This window comes from Talpa europaea (assembly GCF_964194135.1).
Source record: "Talpa europaea genome assembly, chromosome: 8".
Classification (NCBI taxonomy): Eukaryota; Metazoa; Chordata; class Mammalia; order Eulipotyphla; family Talpidae; genus Talpa; species Talpa europaea.
The window spans coordinates 32513327-32529233 of NC_140075.1; the positions used below are offsets into that span (position 1 = coordinate 32513327).

General features: G+C 61.8%; 1 protein-coding gene across 1 annotated transcript in view; it reads right to left on the reverse strand.

The window, feature by feature from the left end:
• Window positions 1-15907, reverse strand: part of SPTBN5 (spectrin beta, non-erythrocytic 5) — a gene marked incomplete at both ends in the record, with an annotated part of 49781 nt that overhangs the window by 12414 nt on the left and 21460 nt on the right. The window contains 27 exon segments of the mRNA XM_084240135.1: window positions 182-295; window positions 1000-1114; window positions 1767-1837; window positions 1926-2021; window positions 2203-2394; window positions 2524-2673; window positions 3123-3290; window positions 3699-3803; window positions 4322-4471; window positions 4631-4834; window positions 6204-6383; window positions 6578-6688; window positions 6782-6896; window positions 7837-7982; window positions 8236-8589; window positions 8737-8883; window positions 9824-9940; window positions 10192-10392; window positions 10596-10782; window positions 11154-11368; window positions 11792-11956; window positions 12402-12572; window positions 13212-13311; window positions 13468-13607; window positions 13773-14013; window positions 15028-15315; window positions 15568-15807. Of these exon segments, the coding sequence (XP_084096261.1) occupies window positions 182-295; window positions 1000-1114; window positions 1767-1837; window positions 1926-2021; window positions 2203-2394; window positions 2524-2673; window positions 3123-3290; window positions 3699-3803; window positions 4322-4471; window positions 4631-4834; window positions 6204-6383; window positions 6578-6688; window positions 6782-6896; window positions 7837-7982; window positions 8236-8589; window positions 8737-8883; window positions 9824-9940; window positions 10192-10392; window positions 10596-10782; window positions 11154-11368; window positions 11792-11956; window positions 12402-12572; window positions 13212-13311; window positions 13468-13607; window positions 13773-14013; window positions 15028-15315; window positions 15568-15807 (4483 nt within the window).

Consider the following 15907-nt stretch of genomic DNA (forward strand, 5'->3'; position numbering starts at 1 on the left):
GAGAGCAGGTTGAGCTCGGGAGAGCCTCCAGGGGCAGGAGACCCACAACATCTGGGTGTACAGGTAAGTGGCCCTGGCTGGCTCTTGAGGCCCCAAGGCCCCCTGGCCCTGTTCATGACTCCCCAGGGTCCACCGAGGCGGTCCTCGGGGCCTGCTTTCCCTTCCACACCCAGCTACACACCTCCAGCTGCGCTTGGATGAGGCCCATCTCCCGCTGCAACTCCTGCTGCTTCCACAGCAGCCTCTGCACACTCTGCAGATTTTCCCCACAGTCCAGGCCCTGGATCAGAGTGGCCTGGGGAGAAACGGGGCATTAAGGACTTGGTTTCTGCTCCATCTCCTCCCTCCCTAGGGAGCATGCTCCGGTTACAGGGCTTCCGTGTGGAAACCCAGCCTGGGTCCCGTCCAGGGCTCTCTGTGAGCCAGAGCAGGGCCCCGGCCCTGCCCAGAGTGCCCTTCCTTCTGTGAAGGAGGAAGGTTCGAGGAGAGCCATGGCGTGAGACTTTCCTCCTGGCCTCATGTGACCCTCCTTCCTTTGAGAGGGCCTGAGCATGGACAGCCAGGCCGGGCTGAGGCAGGAAGCAGAGGTGAGGGCAGCTGGGCAGAGTCCTCTGCGTGCCCAGAACAGGGCACCATCTGTTTCACACGGGCCTCTCAGGCCGGGACCATCTTCTTTACTCCCGCCCCTGCCAGTTGAGCCCACGTTCTTTTGCAGAGGCTGACACAGTCCTGGGGCAAACGCCCTGTGGTTCTGAACTTGCTCAGGGGCGATGGAGACAACTGTGTAGGGGGTGCTTCTGGGGAACTAAAGAGCCAGGGGGGCTGGCCTCTGAGCCTGCAATGGAAGCTTCTATGGTCTGGCATTGATCCTGATGTCCCCTGGCAGACTCCTGGCAGCTTCTACCTCCCCCTAAGCAGACCAGCTGAAGGAGAGGGGCAGGCGGGGGTAAGGCCCTCGGGAAGGCCCGGACAGCTCTCCCTGCTCCCCCCACCACTCACCTTCTCCCTGATCCGCCTGATGACGTCATCCAGGTCTCGGGACAACGTGTGCATCTCCAGGGCCCCTTCAAGCTGCCTCTGGTACTGGAGTAAGTTGCCATGGAAACTGTTCCACCTGGCAGAGGGGGTATGAGGCTGTGTTTGAGTGAGGCGGCCGCCCACTCCCCTTTCCTACACCCGCTGCTTCCCCCGCCCCAGGGCTGGCCTGCTGTTGAGTTGGTGTCGTCGCTGGCAGACGGTCTGTGGGTCCGGGGCCCTGAGCTGCAGCGCTACGTCATTGATGCTCTTCATGTGTCTGTCCTGTGGGGGTGCAAGGTGAGGGGATTGGGGACACCTTCTCTGAGTCCCTCTTGGCCCTGTCTGCAAGAGGAACAGCTTGTGTGCAGGGCGGAGGCAGCGACCTCTGCTGTGGCCTTCTCCTCCCATGCCAGGTGCGCGAGCAAGATAAACTTGGGGTCTGAAACCCCCAAATCATCTGTAAGTTCGGAAAGTGTTCTTCCCTGATTGGGAACCAGGCATGAGGGGTGGGTGGGCATGAACTGACGGGCATTTTAAAGTTAAAAATGCAGCTTCTCAGGGTAAGAAGAGCAAAGTGAGAGAGTGGGGGTTTGTGGCCCCCGCAACCCCACTGGGGGCGATCGTAGGCTTCCTGTCCCTAGCAAAAGCCGCTTGCATTTACAGAACTTGTTTTCATTTCCAAAGTAGTTCCCTGGGCAGTGTTACACACGAGGTCACCAGAGAAGGGGGTTCCCTCCTTGTGTGCTTACTGGAGGGGAACCCGGAGGCTGACTTGAGCCTCCCTGAGCTCCTCCAAGTCTAGCTCCTTCTCCCAGAGCATCTGGCACAGAGGCCATGGCACCCCAGCAGTGGGGCCCTCTCAGGATGGAGCTCTGCGGTGACAAACCCTCCCCCGAAGGGCTCCTTACCCAGGCCCCAGTTCCTTGCAACTTGCGGAGCTGTCTACGGAGCTGCAGGCAGTGCTCAAGGTCCTGGCCCAGGTCCCCGACATTCGCTGTCACCTCCTGTGGAGGTGAGGGTCAGCGGGTACTACTTGGTACCAACCAGGGTACACCTAGCCCCTAGCTGCTGGGACAGGTGGCATTTTTTTTGCCAAGGCTCTGTTCTGTCAGGGAGGCAGGGAACTGCAGGTCTGGAACTACCCCTTCCTCAGCCCAGCCCAGCCCCTGCCTAACTGGGACTCACCATCTCCTGGATCCAGGCCTCTGCAAAGTCCACTCTCTGTAGAAACTCCAGGAAGTTCTGTTTGTCCTCCAGATCCTGGCCCTGCATGGCCACCATCTGCCTCAGTTTTCCCCAGTGCTCCTGGAGCATCTGCAGCCTCTGGGAGATGTCTCCCCGCCCAGGGTGTCTCTGTGCCAGGAGAGCTTCACCCTTCTGGGGAGAGAGGGGCCAGCTAGATCTACTGTCTGGCCTCCATCCTCCTGCATTTTGCTATCACAGGCTCCTGCCACCAAAGACCTTGGCAAGCCTGGAGTCCACACTCTAGGGTAGAGGTTCTGTTACCTTGGTGACAGAGGTTATGATTTCCTCACGGGCCTGGACCTCGGCCTTGAAGTTCTGGTGTTTCTGCAGGTGTCTTAATATATCTTTCAGGTCCGCAGGAGGGATTGACTGTGTCAGCTGCTGGATCCGCTCCAGGATCCAGTCCTCAGCCTGGTAGGGGTGGGAACATGAATCCCGCGATGCTGCAGGCCTCAGTCTACAGAGAGAGACTGCACGCCTACTCCTCAGGGGCCCAGGTAGCTGACTGCGGGCCCCGTGGGCCTGGTAAACGAGAGCGACGGTTCAAGCCTCGCTGGCCCCAGACACATACAGGGTCGGGCGAGGGCCTTGGGTGGCACCGCATGACGGAGGTGACGTTTGCCCACTCCAGGACTTGGGCTGCTCTGCTCTTCCTCCTGCCTTTTTGCCCCGGCCCTGTGCCAGACAATTCAGGAAGCAGCGGGATGCCCACATGCTGCCTTCTCATCAAATGTCTGGGCTCCAGCATGGCTTCTGGGAAAGAGCTCTAACCCTCCACGAGGCAGGGGTGTGGAGAGGCCTGAATGAGCCCGTGAGCGTCACGTGTAAATTGTAAAATGTGGCCCAAGTGGCGCTCGGACCTGGGTCACGTCCCCGATGAAGACAGCCGTCAGCAAGGAGGTGCGCAGGGCGTGCGTCCGGTTCTCTGCCAGCTCCTTCACTCGAGCCCGGCGCTCCTGCACCCTGTGAAGCAGGTCCTGCGCCCTGGGGCCCTGGAGTGCCTTCACCTGCTCACACAGAGCTGCCTCCTGCAGGTGGGGGACCCAGCTCATGGAGCTGGCACAGGGGCTGGCCCCCGGGGATGCCCTTCCCTCACCCCTGCGTGCTGGAGGGGCCAATCCTCCTATGCCAGCGCAAGCCTCCCAGTGCCCCGGTGGCCGCCCTATATGGACAGAGCCGAAGGGCCGTCACGTCCCCGTAATGCGGCCCACCCCCTCCCAGGCCCTCTTCTTGAGCCACATGTCCGACTCGGCTCAGTCAACCTGACCAGGTGCCTCTAGCCCCCCGGGTCACCCCCCCGGGCCACCCCTGCACATTAGCATTGCCTCTGGGTACTCACAAAGCAGCCCGTGTCCCCCTTTAAGGACTCCCCAAAGTTCCCACCCCCACCCTCTCCCCCAGCTCTGAGCAAGCCCAGGACGCCCCAAGCCCATTACCTTCTCTTCCTGGGCAGCCAGCACCTTCCGGAAGACCTGGTGCTTGCGGGTCAACTGCTCCACCTCTTCCACCGAGCTCCCCAGGGCGCTGTTTCCCAGGGAGACCTGGGCCAGCCCACGCGGGGTCAGAGAGGCCGTCAGGGCCTGTCCGGCTGGCCAGCCAGCAAGGGGGCGGGCGGGCAGATCCCCAGGTGAAGCCAGGGGCCTCGGAGTGGGGCGGGGCTGAGGTGAACATGGAGCATGGGGGACTGCAAGGAGTGGGGACCCCGGTTAGCAGCCAGAAGCCCTCAACTCCTGCAGAAAGTGGGAGGCATGATCACCCTTCAATTCCGTTGGGACTCGGTCAGTGTGGGGTTGAGGAGGGGCCCTGCCTGGCCTGGGGTGTCGCTGGAGGCGCAGGTCCCAGTGCTCCACACTGGCCACCTGGGAGCCACGCCAGGGGAAGAGCCAAGCCCCAGGAAGCAAGGGGCAAGTCGGGGAGCGGGGAATCAGAAGAGGGTGTGTGTGTGGGCTGTGTGTGTGGGCGAGGGGGTGTGGTTGTGCGGGGTGTATGTGGGACATGTGTGTGGGTGGGTGTGTGGCGGTATGCGGGGTATGTGTGTGGTCAGGTGAAGGGGACCTACCTCCTGGGTCATAAGGATTTCTTCCAGGTGGCCACACTTTCTGAGGAAGAGCTGCTCCCGGTGCACAGCCTGCAGCCTCTCGTGCTTGCGTTCCCAGGCCTGGAACACCCGCTCCCGTTCACCCTGCAGGGCTCGCAGTCCTTCCTGGACCTGGGGGTGGGCATGTGGGGAGCCTGTACTGGGGAGCGCTGCGTGGACCAGGTGGTGTAGATCCCCCCTCTGAGGGGAGGCCGACATGGCCCTGTGGGGCAGGGCACTTGGTGGGCAGGCTAGGCCAAGGGAGGTGGGGCAGCAGGGAATGGGGCCTACCTCCATGATGGATGTCCCCGAAGCCAGAAGAGCCTGCTGGCCCGTCTGGGCCGCCCGCTGGTAGAGCTCCTCCCGAGCCTCCAACTCGGCTCGAAGCTGTTTGTGGGCGCTGAGGCTTAGCAGACTGCCGCGGGGCTCCTGCGGGCTCTCGTCCACCTGCAGCTCCTGCCAGATGCCAGTGATCTGGGAGACATAGTCCTGCACCTGGATCGGGGGGGGGGCGCAGGGGAGAAGCTGGGTGCAGAGAACCTGCCTCTGAAGCACGACAGCCCCTCTCACACATTAGAGCGACCCCTGGTTGTCCTCAGGGGAGGCTTGCGGGGAGCCTCCTTCCTCCATGGACATCCAAGCCAGTCCTCCCAGGCCCCTCCCGCCTCCTCCTCGCCGACGCTCTTCTCCACCCTTTGCTTTTGCTGACGCTCCTCCTGTCCATCTGTTCCAAGCGCGCCTGTTCTTGAAGGGCCGCGACCTTCTTTGAAACCTCCTGAAGCTTCCCTGACACCTTGACCTCTCACTGTTTGCCTCGGCCTTTGAATTTCCAACACCATACTTAGCACCCTGGTTTGTGTTTGTGTACAAACAACGTTCGAGCAGCAGGGCCCCGAGTCCCTGTCCAAACATCTCAGTGATGAAGATGAAGGGCAGCGGCACGAGTGTGAGGAGGAGCTTTGTGAAGGCAGGTGCTCGCAACAGGGGGCAGCATCCAGGGCTAGGAGCCCCTCAAGTCCACACTGCTAGAAAGTGGCCGAGCTGGGCCTTGGGCTCAAGCCTTTGTGCAGGGTCATTGTTGGGGCTCTACCAGGCATGGGGACATCGTACTCACTGACTCAGTCTGCCTCTCTGGGGTACTGGGCTCATCTCTCCAGCCAGACTCCAGGAGGGTAACGATTCCCTCTTATATACCTTTCTTACCTCCTTCTACTCCCACCCATAGCTCCTTGCAAAGAGATAAACACAGATGCTGGCTCCAGCGTCACTGTCTAGAATATCTGAGTCTCCAGTTACACTTTCTTTTCCTTTTTTTAATAAAGATTTGTTTGTTTATACAAGAACCGGGGTACAGGCCAGATGTGCGGGAGGGCGAGAGGATTCACCAGAGACAGAGTGGGGAACAGAACAGGCAGATTGACTGAAACACACTGCTGAGGAGTCAGGAGGCGAGACAGGAGAGGTCTGCCGTGCCATGTGGGACCCTCGCCAGCCGGCCGGGATCGAACCCGTGGTACAGAGGCTGTGGACAGCTTCACAGTGCTGTGCTCAACCGCCTACATCACCAGGGAGGCCCCTCCAGTTACCCTTTCTTGGGCTGTTTTTACTCCCCAGACCCGACTAGGAGCTCTGTTCTCCTGACAGGCTGTCGCTCACCTAGACAGGCATTGAGTAAAACATAGTCACTGCTGTGCCCCAGGAGCTCAGCCCTCATGCCAGCAAGCCAGCCACTTAGACTTGGCCATGTTCCTCCTCGTGGCCACACTTGTTTTCCCTCCAGAACGGGAGGGCCTCGGTAGCACACGCGCGTGTATGGAAGCACATACTCTCTGTCTCTCTCTCTGCCCCAGGAGGAAGTCCTCACCTCTGTGTGGAAGCGGGCAAGGCGCCATGCCTGTTCCAGCTGGGCCTTGCGTTGCTCCGTGCGTAGCTTCAGGGCCTCCCAGGCTTGCGCCAGAGCCTGCTGCTTCTGCCGCACCATGTGGGTCTGAGGCCCTGAGCCCATCTTCTGCACCGCGCCTCCAGTGTCCAGCAGCCCCTGTAGCTGGGGTCCGGGAGGGCGCAGGGAGGACAGGGTCATAGCCTCCTAGACGCTGGGGCTCATTCCACCCTCCGTGCTCATCCCCTGCCATGCAGTTAGCCCAATGGAGGCCCCAAGGGAGTGTGGGAAATCTCAAGGAATAGATGCGCAGGCCTGAGGGGGCCGGCAGGACTGAGTGGGAGAGAGCCAGACCCCACCTGCTGCTCAATGCCCGTGAGCTCACGTTCCAGCCACTCGTGCCTCCTCAGCTGGGCTGCCAGCCCATGCAGGTCCTGGGCCACGTCACTGGGGAGACCTGTGGCTTTCTCCTGAGAGGAGATGGGCCAAGGGGTCAGGACTGGAGGGTGGGGCTCTGGAGGATCCACCTCTAGGAAAATATCCCCTTCCTCCTTGGCTCGCACCTGGACCTGGACGAGGGCTCCCGACAGATCCCTGTGAACTCTGAGGGTGGCCTCGGTGTCTTGGAGCAGGCGGCCTCGGGCCTGGGTCAGCTCCCACAGCTCCGCCCAGGCAGTCCTGTCCCAGTGTGCACAAGACCAGCAGCAGGTCAGCCCTGAGCCAGCTTCTCAGCCCAGCCTCTCACCATTCCTCTCCTCTGGATGGGGTCTAGGACAGGCCTGAAGCTCCCCGTCTCACACCCTCTCCCACTTGCAAATCTTCTTCCGGGGACTCTGTTTTTCCAGCTTTACTATGAGTTTACTGCATGGCTGCCATCACGCTCCACATTTTATAGATATCTCTGCTTTGTGATACTTAATATTTTTTTTTTTTTGTAGAAGAACTACTGGGGTGTAGGCCAGAGGTGTGGGGGTTAAGAGGATTCACCAGAGACAGGTAAATCTACTAGAAATACACTGCTGAGGGGAGCAGCGGGCGAGACAGGAGAGGTCTGCTGTGCCATGTGGGTAGCTCCCTGGCTGGGGATTGAACTCAGGCCACAGTGATGATAGTGCTGAGACTTAACCTCTAGGCCACCAGGCAGGCCCAGCTTTGTGACACTTCTCAGATCGTTCATGTTCAAGCTTTAAAACATCAATCAGGTTGGAAGCACTTGAGGGCACAGGCCACGTTCTCTCTTTATTCCTCATATACTGAGCACTCACTGAGCTCCTGAAGCTTCTGCCAGGCCAGGCTCTGGGGCTCATGATTTTGCCTTAACATTCAGAGGATCCAGGATGGGTAGGTAGCTGGGCAGTCTCTGCTCACAGCTCCTCCTCTAAGTCCTGGGAGCCAGTGGTTTGGAAAAACACTCTTGGGGTCCTGGCAGAGCTGCCTGACCTGCACACCCAACCTCGCCTCCTTTCACAGGAGGCGACCTGTGCCAACCTCCGCTTTCCTGGAGCAGGCCTCTCGCCAGATACCTGTGGGCAGTGTGGCCCTGGAGCATGCTACCCTCTCTGACACCCCAGCAGCCTCCCCCAAACCTGTGTCCTGAACTGGCCCACCAGGCACTCACTGCAGACCCTGCTGCCTCTGACGGGCCATGGGGGCAGCGCTGTGTCCATGCTCCTGCAGGTCCTCCACCAGCTGCTGACAGGCTGCCACCTGCTGGCCGCCCATTTCCACTTGGTGCTGAAACCTTGTAAACTTGGTGTAGAGGTGCTGAGGGGAAGAAAGGAGTGGGGGTCAGGCTGGCCCCCAGCTGATGAGGCAGCAGGCATCCTGGGAAGCGAGGCGCCTCAGGGACATCTGGGCAATGTGGGGTCGGATGACTTTTGTGTCATCCCCTCCTCTCAGAAGGCCTGTCCACAGTCAGGGCTCGCGGGAGTCACGGCTGGGAACGCAGGCCTGGCCAGCTCCCCCCTCCCCCAGCATTCATCCTGGGGGCTTCCTCCTCGCCCCAGCCTCTCCTCACCAGGACATGCTCATGGTCCTCTCCGAGGTGCTCCCCTGCCCTGGCCACCTGCTTCTGGCGAGCCAGCCAGCTCCACAGCTCCTCGGCTTCCTTCGTGAACTCATGCACCTTCAGGGTCCCTTCCAGCTCCCGGCCCCTGTGGTGACGCCATGGTTCCCCAGAGTTAGCTGCCCACGGCCTCTGGGGACAGCTGGCCCAGTCCAAGGGGGTAAACTCCAGGGGGTTACTCACGGTCCCCGCCCCAGAGAGAATTAACACAGAAAGGCGGGGGCTGGGGGGAGAGTCAATGGTGGGGTGGGGGACAGATGGAGAGCTTGGAGGTGGGGGTCCATATTCCTGTGCGAAGGACCCTTGCTGAGGAATTTATGGAGCGAGGACCCGGCAAGGACTCTTCCGGCACATCCCTATGGCTTTCCCTTCCCGCTCAGGGCACGCACAGGAAGTCAAGTGCGGCAGGCCCCGCTCCTGGAGAGGGCGCCAGGCCACTCACCGTGTGTCTGCCAACCGCCGCAGGGCCCGCAGCTGCTCCCGGAGCCTCTCCTGCACAGCACCCAGGCGCTCAGGGGCCTCGGGGCAAGGGACGGTTTGGGCCCTTTGGCCAAGCATCTCCATGGAGGCCCAGCGAAGATCTAGCTCCTGCTGCAGACTCTGCCAGCGCACAAGGACGCGTACCAGGCTCAGGCCGGGTGACTTTCATCTGTCACCCACCCGTTCACCCCCTCGTCCTCCTAGTTACCCCTTTGATCACACCCCATCCACCTTTCACCAGCGCCCCATTCACCCCTGCGGCATCGCCACTGCGTTCTCACTGTTCTGCAGAAGTGGGGACACGCTCAGTGCCCTCAGAGGGCTGTTCAGTGGGGAACACTGAGTGCAGGGCGGGCTGGCCCGGGGAAAGGCGGGAACCGCAGGCGCTGCCCTGCCCTGGACCCTGACACCGAAGCACAAGATGAAGAGAGCCGAACCAGCTGCCCAGGGGGTCCGGGGGCCCGACGCAGGCGCGGCCACAGCTGCGGGCTCGGCCCTTGGCAACGGCTCATGGAAGTCCTGGCCCGGGACACGGACACCCCGGCTGCTCCGGCTACACAGAAAGGATGCCCGGCGCAGGGAGCCTCCGGGGGCAGCAGGAACGGGGATTGCTGCAGGGTCCCGAGCACAGAGCTCCGGGGTGCTCCTGAGTCCGATTCCAGGGAGGAGTGATGTTCTCAGCCTCCCCCAGCCCCCTCCTTTGATTAGGGGTGCTCGTGGGCAGAGCCATGCCGTGGAAGCCGTGGAGAGGGCCAAGCCGGGAGGCCCTGAGAGCGTGGAGAGGGGAGAGGCGGCGGGAGGGAAGTCCTGAACCCCCAGGGCCGCAGGCAGCATGCGAGATCGGAGAAGGGGAGAGGCGTCACCAGAGGTCACCGCTGAAGAAGTGATGCGGAGGGCCCGGGAGGGTTGGGTGTCTGGCGGGGAAGGGGCCGGCTGCTGCCAGGACAAGCAGGGCTCCCCGTCTCCGAGAAGCAGGATGTGGGGGAGAGACAGGCGCCTTCCCACTGCCCATGTGGCCGGAGCCCAGCCCAGCCGCGTGGGGCTGCGCAGGACCCGGTACCTGGTGCTCCTCGAGGAGCCTGCAGGTGGCTGCCCCGTCTCCTCCGTAGTCCCGACTGCTCGCCAGGGGCCGCGTCTCCTCCGCCCAGTCCTCCAGTTCTGCCACATCCAGAAAACACTGCCAAGAATGGTGCCGACTCACCTTGATGAGCTCAGATGGGACCCTCCAGTGTATCGTGCCAAGCTCTCCAGCGGTCCGCACAGAGGGGTTTCTGTGCCCACGGGGGGGGGGGGGGGGGAACAGCCAGCTCCTGGGCCAGAGTTCCCACCGCTTCCCCACCTCCCTGGGGATCCCCGGTCCCACAGCCCTCACGCACGCAGCCTGCCCAACTACTGTCACTTCCCAACCCCGTGACTGCCGCCGCCTACCTGCTGGAGAGTGGCGGCCTGCTGCAGGCCCCGGGCCCGCGTCCCACACGCCTGCTCCAGCTCTGCCCAGCGGCCCTCCAGCTCCAGGCACCGCTCCATGACATGCTGGGCTCGGGGGTGCCCTGAGGCTGCCAGGCTCCGTCCAGACCCCAGCACCTGCTGCACCTGTCCCTGGTGGGCTTTCACCTCCGCCCAGAGTTCCTGCCACAGAATAGCATGGGCTGCTTCCAGATTCCCTTAGTCACAGGGTGCCCCGATCAGAGCCAGGCAGGTGGCTCTGGGCCCCAGGCATGACTAACCTCCCAGTCAGAGAATAGCTGGGAGCAGATTTCTGGGAATCGGGGCATTGGCAGAGGGTTTCTAAAGTCTGGGAAGGGGGCTGGGAGGAAATGGGGGGCAGCTACCTGGTGCTTCCGGCACAGGCGCTGGGCACCATCCAGGCACTTGGCAGCACTGCTGGAGCTAGCACTGGCCATGTGCTCAGCCACCCAGGTGAGCTCCATGTTGCTCAGGTGGAAGAACTGGCAGAGCTCAACCGAGGCCTGCAGTTGCCGGCACCTGGCCTCCAGATGTACTTGCAGGGACTCATATCTGGGTGTAGGCCAAAGAGAGGGGAGAGGCTGGGGACAGTTGCGGCTCAGTCATTTTTCTCAGCCTGGCCAGGGAGCCATGCGGAACAAGGAGGGGGTCGGGGGAGCTCATCTGAGGAAGGGGAGGCAGCCAGAAAGGGCCCAGGGCCCAACCTGGTGAACAGTGACCCACCCGACTTCACACTGTGGGTGCTTGGGACACCCCACTGGGATTGCTGGCCTTTCCAGCCCTGGAATGAGTATTCAGGAGGGAAGGAGATTTGGACTTCAGGTCCTGCAGCTGCCGCCCTGCTGGGCTCACCAGGTGACGAGCTGCCACGTCCCCATGGGGGAAAACATGCACAGTGGGGCGAAGACGGAGTGGGCGAATACCTTTGCAAGTATTTTTGGATCTCCTCCATGATGGCCTGGGAACTGACCCCCTGGTGGGCCCGGGACTTGAGGGCTGCCACCTTGCTGGCCAGAGCCTGGCTCTCTCCCTCCAGCTGGCGCTGTTGTCTCAACAGCTCCCGGCTGGAGCACAGATCCCACTCCATTTCTGCACTCTGCAGGACCCCCTCGAGCTGCTCCGTCTTCCCCTTGGCTTCCTGGGGAGGCACACAGGGCGCTGCCCCAGGCTCTCCACACAGGCCCGCAAGCAGCCCTTCATCTCGAAGACTGTAGTGCTCACAGCCCTCCTGATCCAAAGGGCCACAGGGGCCTCTGGGCCCGCCGCTGTCTACCCCCTCCCAACAGTGCCCAGGTCTTCCCCCAGAACCTCCTGAAGACCCCATCCCACTATAACTCAACTGGGCTGACTGCCCTCTGGCACCGAGGAGCTGGTCCTGCGTTGGCCTGCTGGGGGCGGGAAGGAGACTCAACGCGCCATAGGCCAGAGGCCATCACGGGCTGCAGGACTTCCCAGGGCCACAGTCATCAGAACACCTAGACCCCGCCTCCCATCCCCATCCTGCCCGTTCCCAGCCCAGCCCAGCCGAGGCTGAGGCTCCTTCCAGCGTCCTCAGGCCCACCTGCAGCAGGCCCAGGAGCTGCTCCTGCTGCCTCGCCTGCCGGAGCGCATCCCCACACTCTGCCATCTTGCGGTTCAGCTCTTCCCACTTGCTGCTCAGGCCCTGGAGCACAGCCTGCACGTCCTCCTGGGCATGGCACCCGCTGCTCAGCAGCTCTGTCCCGGCCTGCAGTGGAGACAAAGAGCAGAGCTTTTTGGAGCTGCAGCAACCGCAGCCGGGAGGCAGAGGTGGGGTGGCCAGCTGTGAGCTACATTCCTAGGCTGCATGGCTCAAGCTGTTCCTGTGACCCCAAATCTGTGGGCAGAGGTGGGAGGGCTTTTCTTTGATGCCACAGAAGTAGTACAGGGTGAGCAGTGCCTGGCGTGGGTGGCTGGGGAAGGCTGTGTTCAGGGCGAGATGGTGGGACTTGAGAGAAAGACAATGGAAACTTTCTGGGCGGGTTTGGATGTCAAGACCAGGGGCTTCCTGGCTGAGCAAAGGGGGAGCTAGGGCACCCTAATTCTGTGATAACTGAGGCTGAGTCTTCCTTCAGTGGGTGTGTCCCATGAAACACGCCATTGGGCTGGGGTTTGAAGACGAGTAGGTCCACACTCTGCCCAGTGTGCCCCACCTGCTGCAGCCGCTCCACGTGCCCACTGGATGCCAGCAGCTCCCTCTCCACTGCTGCGTGCCACCTGAGCTTCGGCGGGACGCGGCTGGGCTGGTAGGGGGGCTGCTCTGCCACCACCAGCCCCTTCTCCTCCAGCCACAGCATCAGCGCTGCCACATCCTGCTTCCATTCCTGCTCAAGAACCAGAGAAAGTGGGTCTCACAGACCAGGGGTGGGGAGGGAGTCTCAGAGACCCCCCTGGAAAGACCAGAACCCAGAGCCAACTCTGGGGTACATGAGAAGTGGGGCCTGGGGTTACTGCTACCAGGTGGGGCCAGGGGAAGCTTGAGAGGGGAACATCGCGGAGTCAGGGCCTGGGCTCCACGGCATCGTGTACCCGGAGAGAAGGAACCCCTACTACTCCCACCTGCGTCTGAGGCCATCTCTCTCCAAATAGGCCTGTAGTGTGGCTTGGCCCTGGTCTGAGGCCTTCTATGGTTCCAACAAATATCTGACAAAGCCAAGGTCTAGAGCTTGGCGCACGCCAGAACCAGAGTGTGGCCAGAACTAGGGGAGCAGCCAGATGAGAAAGTGTGAGGGATTTAGTCAAGAAGCCAAAGATTTGGCTCCAGCTCTGCCTCAGCAAGCCTGCGGCCTGAGCCTCCGCTTTCCTCATCTGGAAACATCAGAGCCACAGAGGTGCCGTGAGGGTCTAGGACACAGCAGGCGAGAGCACGCTGTGTATGCTGTGAAGTTCCCCACAGCGCACTGGCGTCCATACACAGGGACTAGGCGCTCCCCTTGGGGAGCCTGCCTGCACCGGCCCCTCACCTGGAGCTGGAGGGAAGCCAGCAGCTGTCTCCGCCTCTGTTCACTCCTCCCCTGGACCGCAGTCCACTGCGCCTGGGTGCGCTGCAGCTGCTCTCTGACTCTGGAGGGCAGGAGGAGGGGGACAGAGTGTGGGGGACACTCTACTGACCCCCAAAGATGCGGCCTACCATGTAGGATGCACACCTCAGCCTCACTCCCCACCTACTCTCCTAGCCTCAGGGGACCAGCTGGGCAGTCTGAGGAAGAGCAGGCGCACCTGAGAGCTGTGGGGTGTTGGCTTTGAGCCAGCTTCTGCCCACGGGCCTGCAGAGCCTCCATCCGAGGACCCAGGGAATCCAGGAGCTTCCCAAACTCGTGGTGCTGCTGCAGTAGGAGTTGGGCCTCCCACACATCTTCCTGGGTGCACAGAGATAGGCCGTCAGTGCCTGGGAGCTTCAGGAGCAGCACCATCTCACCCGCTGCAGGCACAGGGGCCTCCCGCCCAGCCTGCCTTCTGGGTCCACGAAGAGCTTCCTCCAGTGCCGGGGAAGCAGCAGCCCAGAGGTGCATCCCGGCCCCTACCCCAAGCTGATTCAGCTGCAGGAAGGCCCCGTGGCTGGCGCAGGTGGCAGTGAAACCGTCCACTTCTCGGCTAAATCTCTGCAGCTCCTGCTCCTCCTGCAGCCGCTGCTTTCTCTGCTCCCAGGCAGCCTTCAGCTCCCGGCCTTGCTGACCAAGGAGACTCAGAGTGCTGGTCACCTCTCGGGACTCTGGGGAGTCCAAGGCTGCCACGAGCTGGCCGTGAGCCTCCAGTTGCCGCAGCCTGGCCACAAGGACAGACAGAGGGTCACATCTCTTCCTCTCCCCTCACCAGCCTCTTCCTCGTTTGCCTCCAGGGTCAGTCATTTTGCAGCCTGACATGAGGTTGACCGGCAGGGGCTGTGAGGCAGGTGAGCCTAGCTGGCTTGGTCACTCTGTGGGCTAGCTCTGCCCCGGGGACTAGCGTGACACTGAATGCAACAGGCCAGACCAGTGTCAGGACCCAACAGGGCCCGAGCTCCTTGTCCCAGCTGGCCATGCCAATGGTTGATGCCCCGGCCAGGAGGTGCACAGCACAGCACAGAGAAACGACTCAAATGCCATCCATGCCTGACTGCAGGGAACATGAGCCCATTGGAGACTTGGGCAATGAGAAAGGGCATCCCTTTTAGCTGGGGGTGGCCCAGTGGCACACAGCCTAGGAACTGCAAATGCCTATGTGTGAATTAGAACAAGGCTCCACTTCCTTGGAGCATCAGAGCTGATGAAGCCCTGAACTAGGAGTCTGAGCAGATGGGATGGATTTCAGTGCCCACTTGGCCATCTGCCAGGCTCTCCGGTGTGTGGTGTGATCTACCGGTTATATCAGGGCCCCTGCCAGGTGGACAGGCCTGTACATTACCCCACGGGAGGAGAGGCATCACCACACTGAGGAGGTGGGCATCTCAGCCCCATGCTGTTGCCTCCAGGGGCGAGTGGGGTCTACATTGCCCAGAAAAGCTGGAGAGGCAAGGCTGTCCTGACAACAGCAATCAGGCTCACCTGGATAGCATGTGGCCCAGCCTGGACTGGATAGAACCTTCCAGGCAGTTCAGTCTTTGCCTTGGCTCTCCCTGAAGTACGCAGAACAGCTGACCCAGTCCAGGTTCCAGCCACCTGCCTCAAAAGCACTATGCCTGACACCAGCCCGGGCCCCTCCCTGAGTGATACACTGCTTTTGGCCTCCCCCTTTCTAGTGTCCCCATCTCTGAGGGTCAAATGTGTTCAAAATGTGCCCTGTACATCCTCCAGTCCTGACCTCTCCTGCTGCAGGTGGATCTCCTCCAGCAGGTCTCCGTGCTGCGCCAGTAGCTGTTGGGCTGAGGCCACATCCCCTGCCTCCTCCTCACTGTGCAGCTGAGCCTGGATGCCCTCTGTCCACAGCAGCAGCCGCCGGCTTTCCTGCAGGAAGCTCTGCTGGGCCTGAGCCTCAGCCTGGACCTGGGCGTGGTGGGCCACTCTCTCCCGCACTTGCTTCAGCAGCCCCTGCAGCGCCTCCACCTGTTCTCTCAGGGACCGGCTGTCGGCTGGGCCTGCCTTCTCGACTCTGGGAGACAGGCCCACCATCCAGCTGGCACCCAGGTGGGGCCCCCAAGGAAAGTGACTCAACTCCCGCCTTTCTTGACCTGGGGCAGCAAGGACATGGGGGCTCCTCCTTCTCCCATGAGCCTTTTCTCATGGTTCCCTCCTCCCCTGCCCATCCCCTCTCTCCCCTGCCTTTCTGTCCCTTCTTCCTTCTGTAATACCGCCCAGGCCTTTCCTCCCAGGTTATCACCATCCTGCTGTATCGGGGTCATACTTCATGGCCACACTTTCCAGGTTGTGGATGCTCCTCTCCAGGGCTGGCATCTTCCACTGGGCCAGCTTCAGGACACGGGGGCTGTGCCCTGAGCACCCTGGCTCCAGGGTTTCCAGCTGGAGTAGCAAATCTTGCAGTTGGACCTGTGTGGGTCCGCACTCCTGCAGGAAACTGCACACATCCGCCGTGCATGCCAGCTGCAGCTCCTTCTCTTTCTTCAGGGCCTCCAGCTGCCCCCACCTGGCCAGAGGTTGCAGGGATGGTTCCACCACACGCTGCTTCCCTGTCCACCCTGGGGCCTTGGCCAGAGCCTCCCACAATAGAAGCTGCCAGGCTGGCC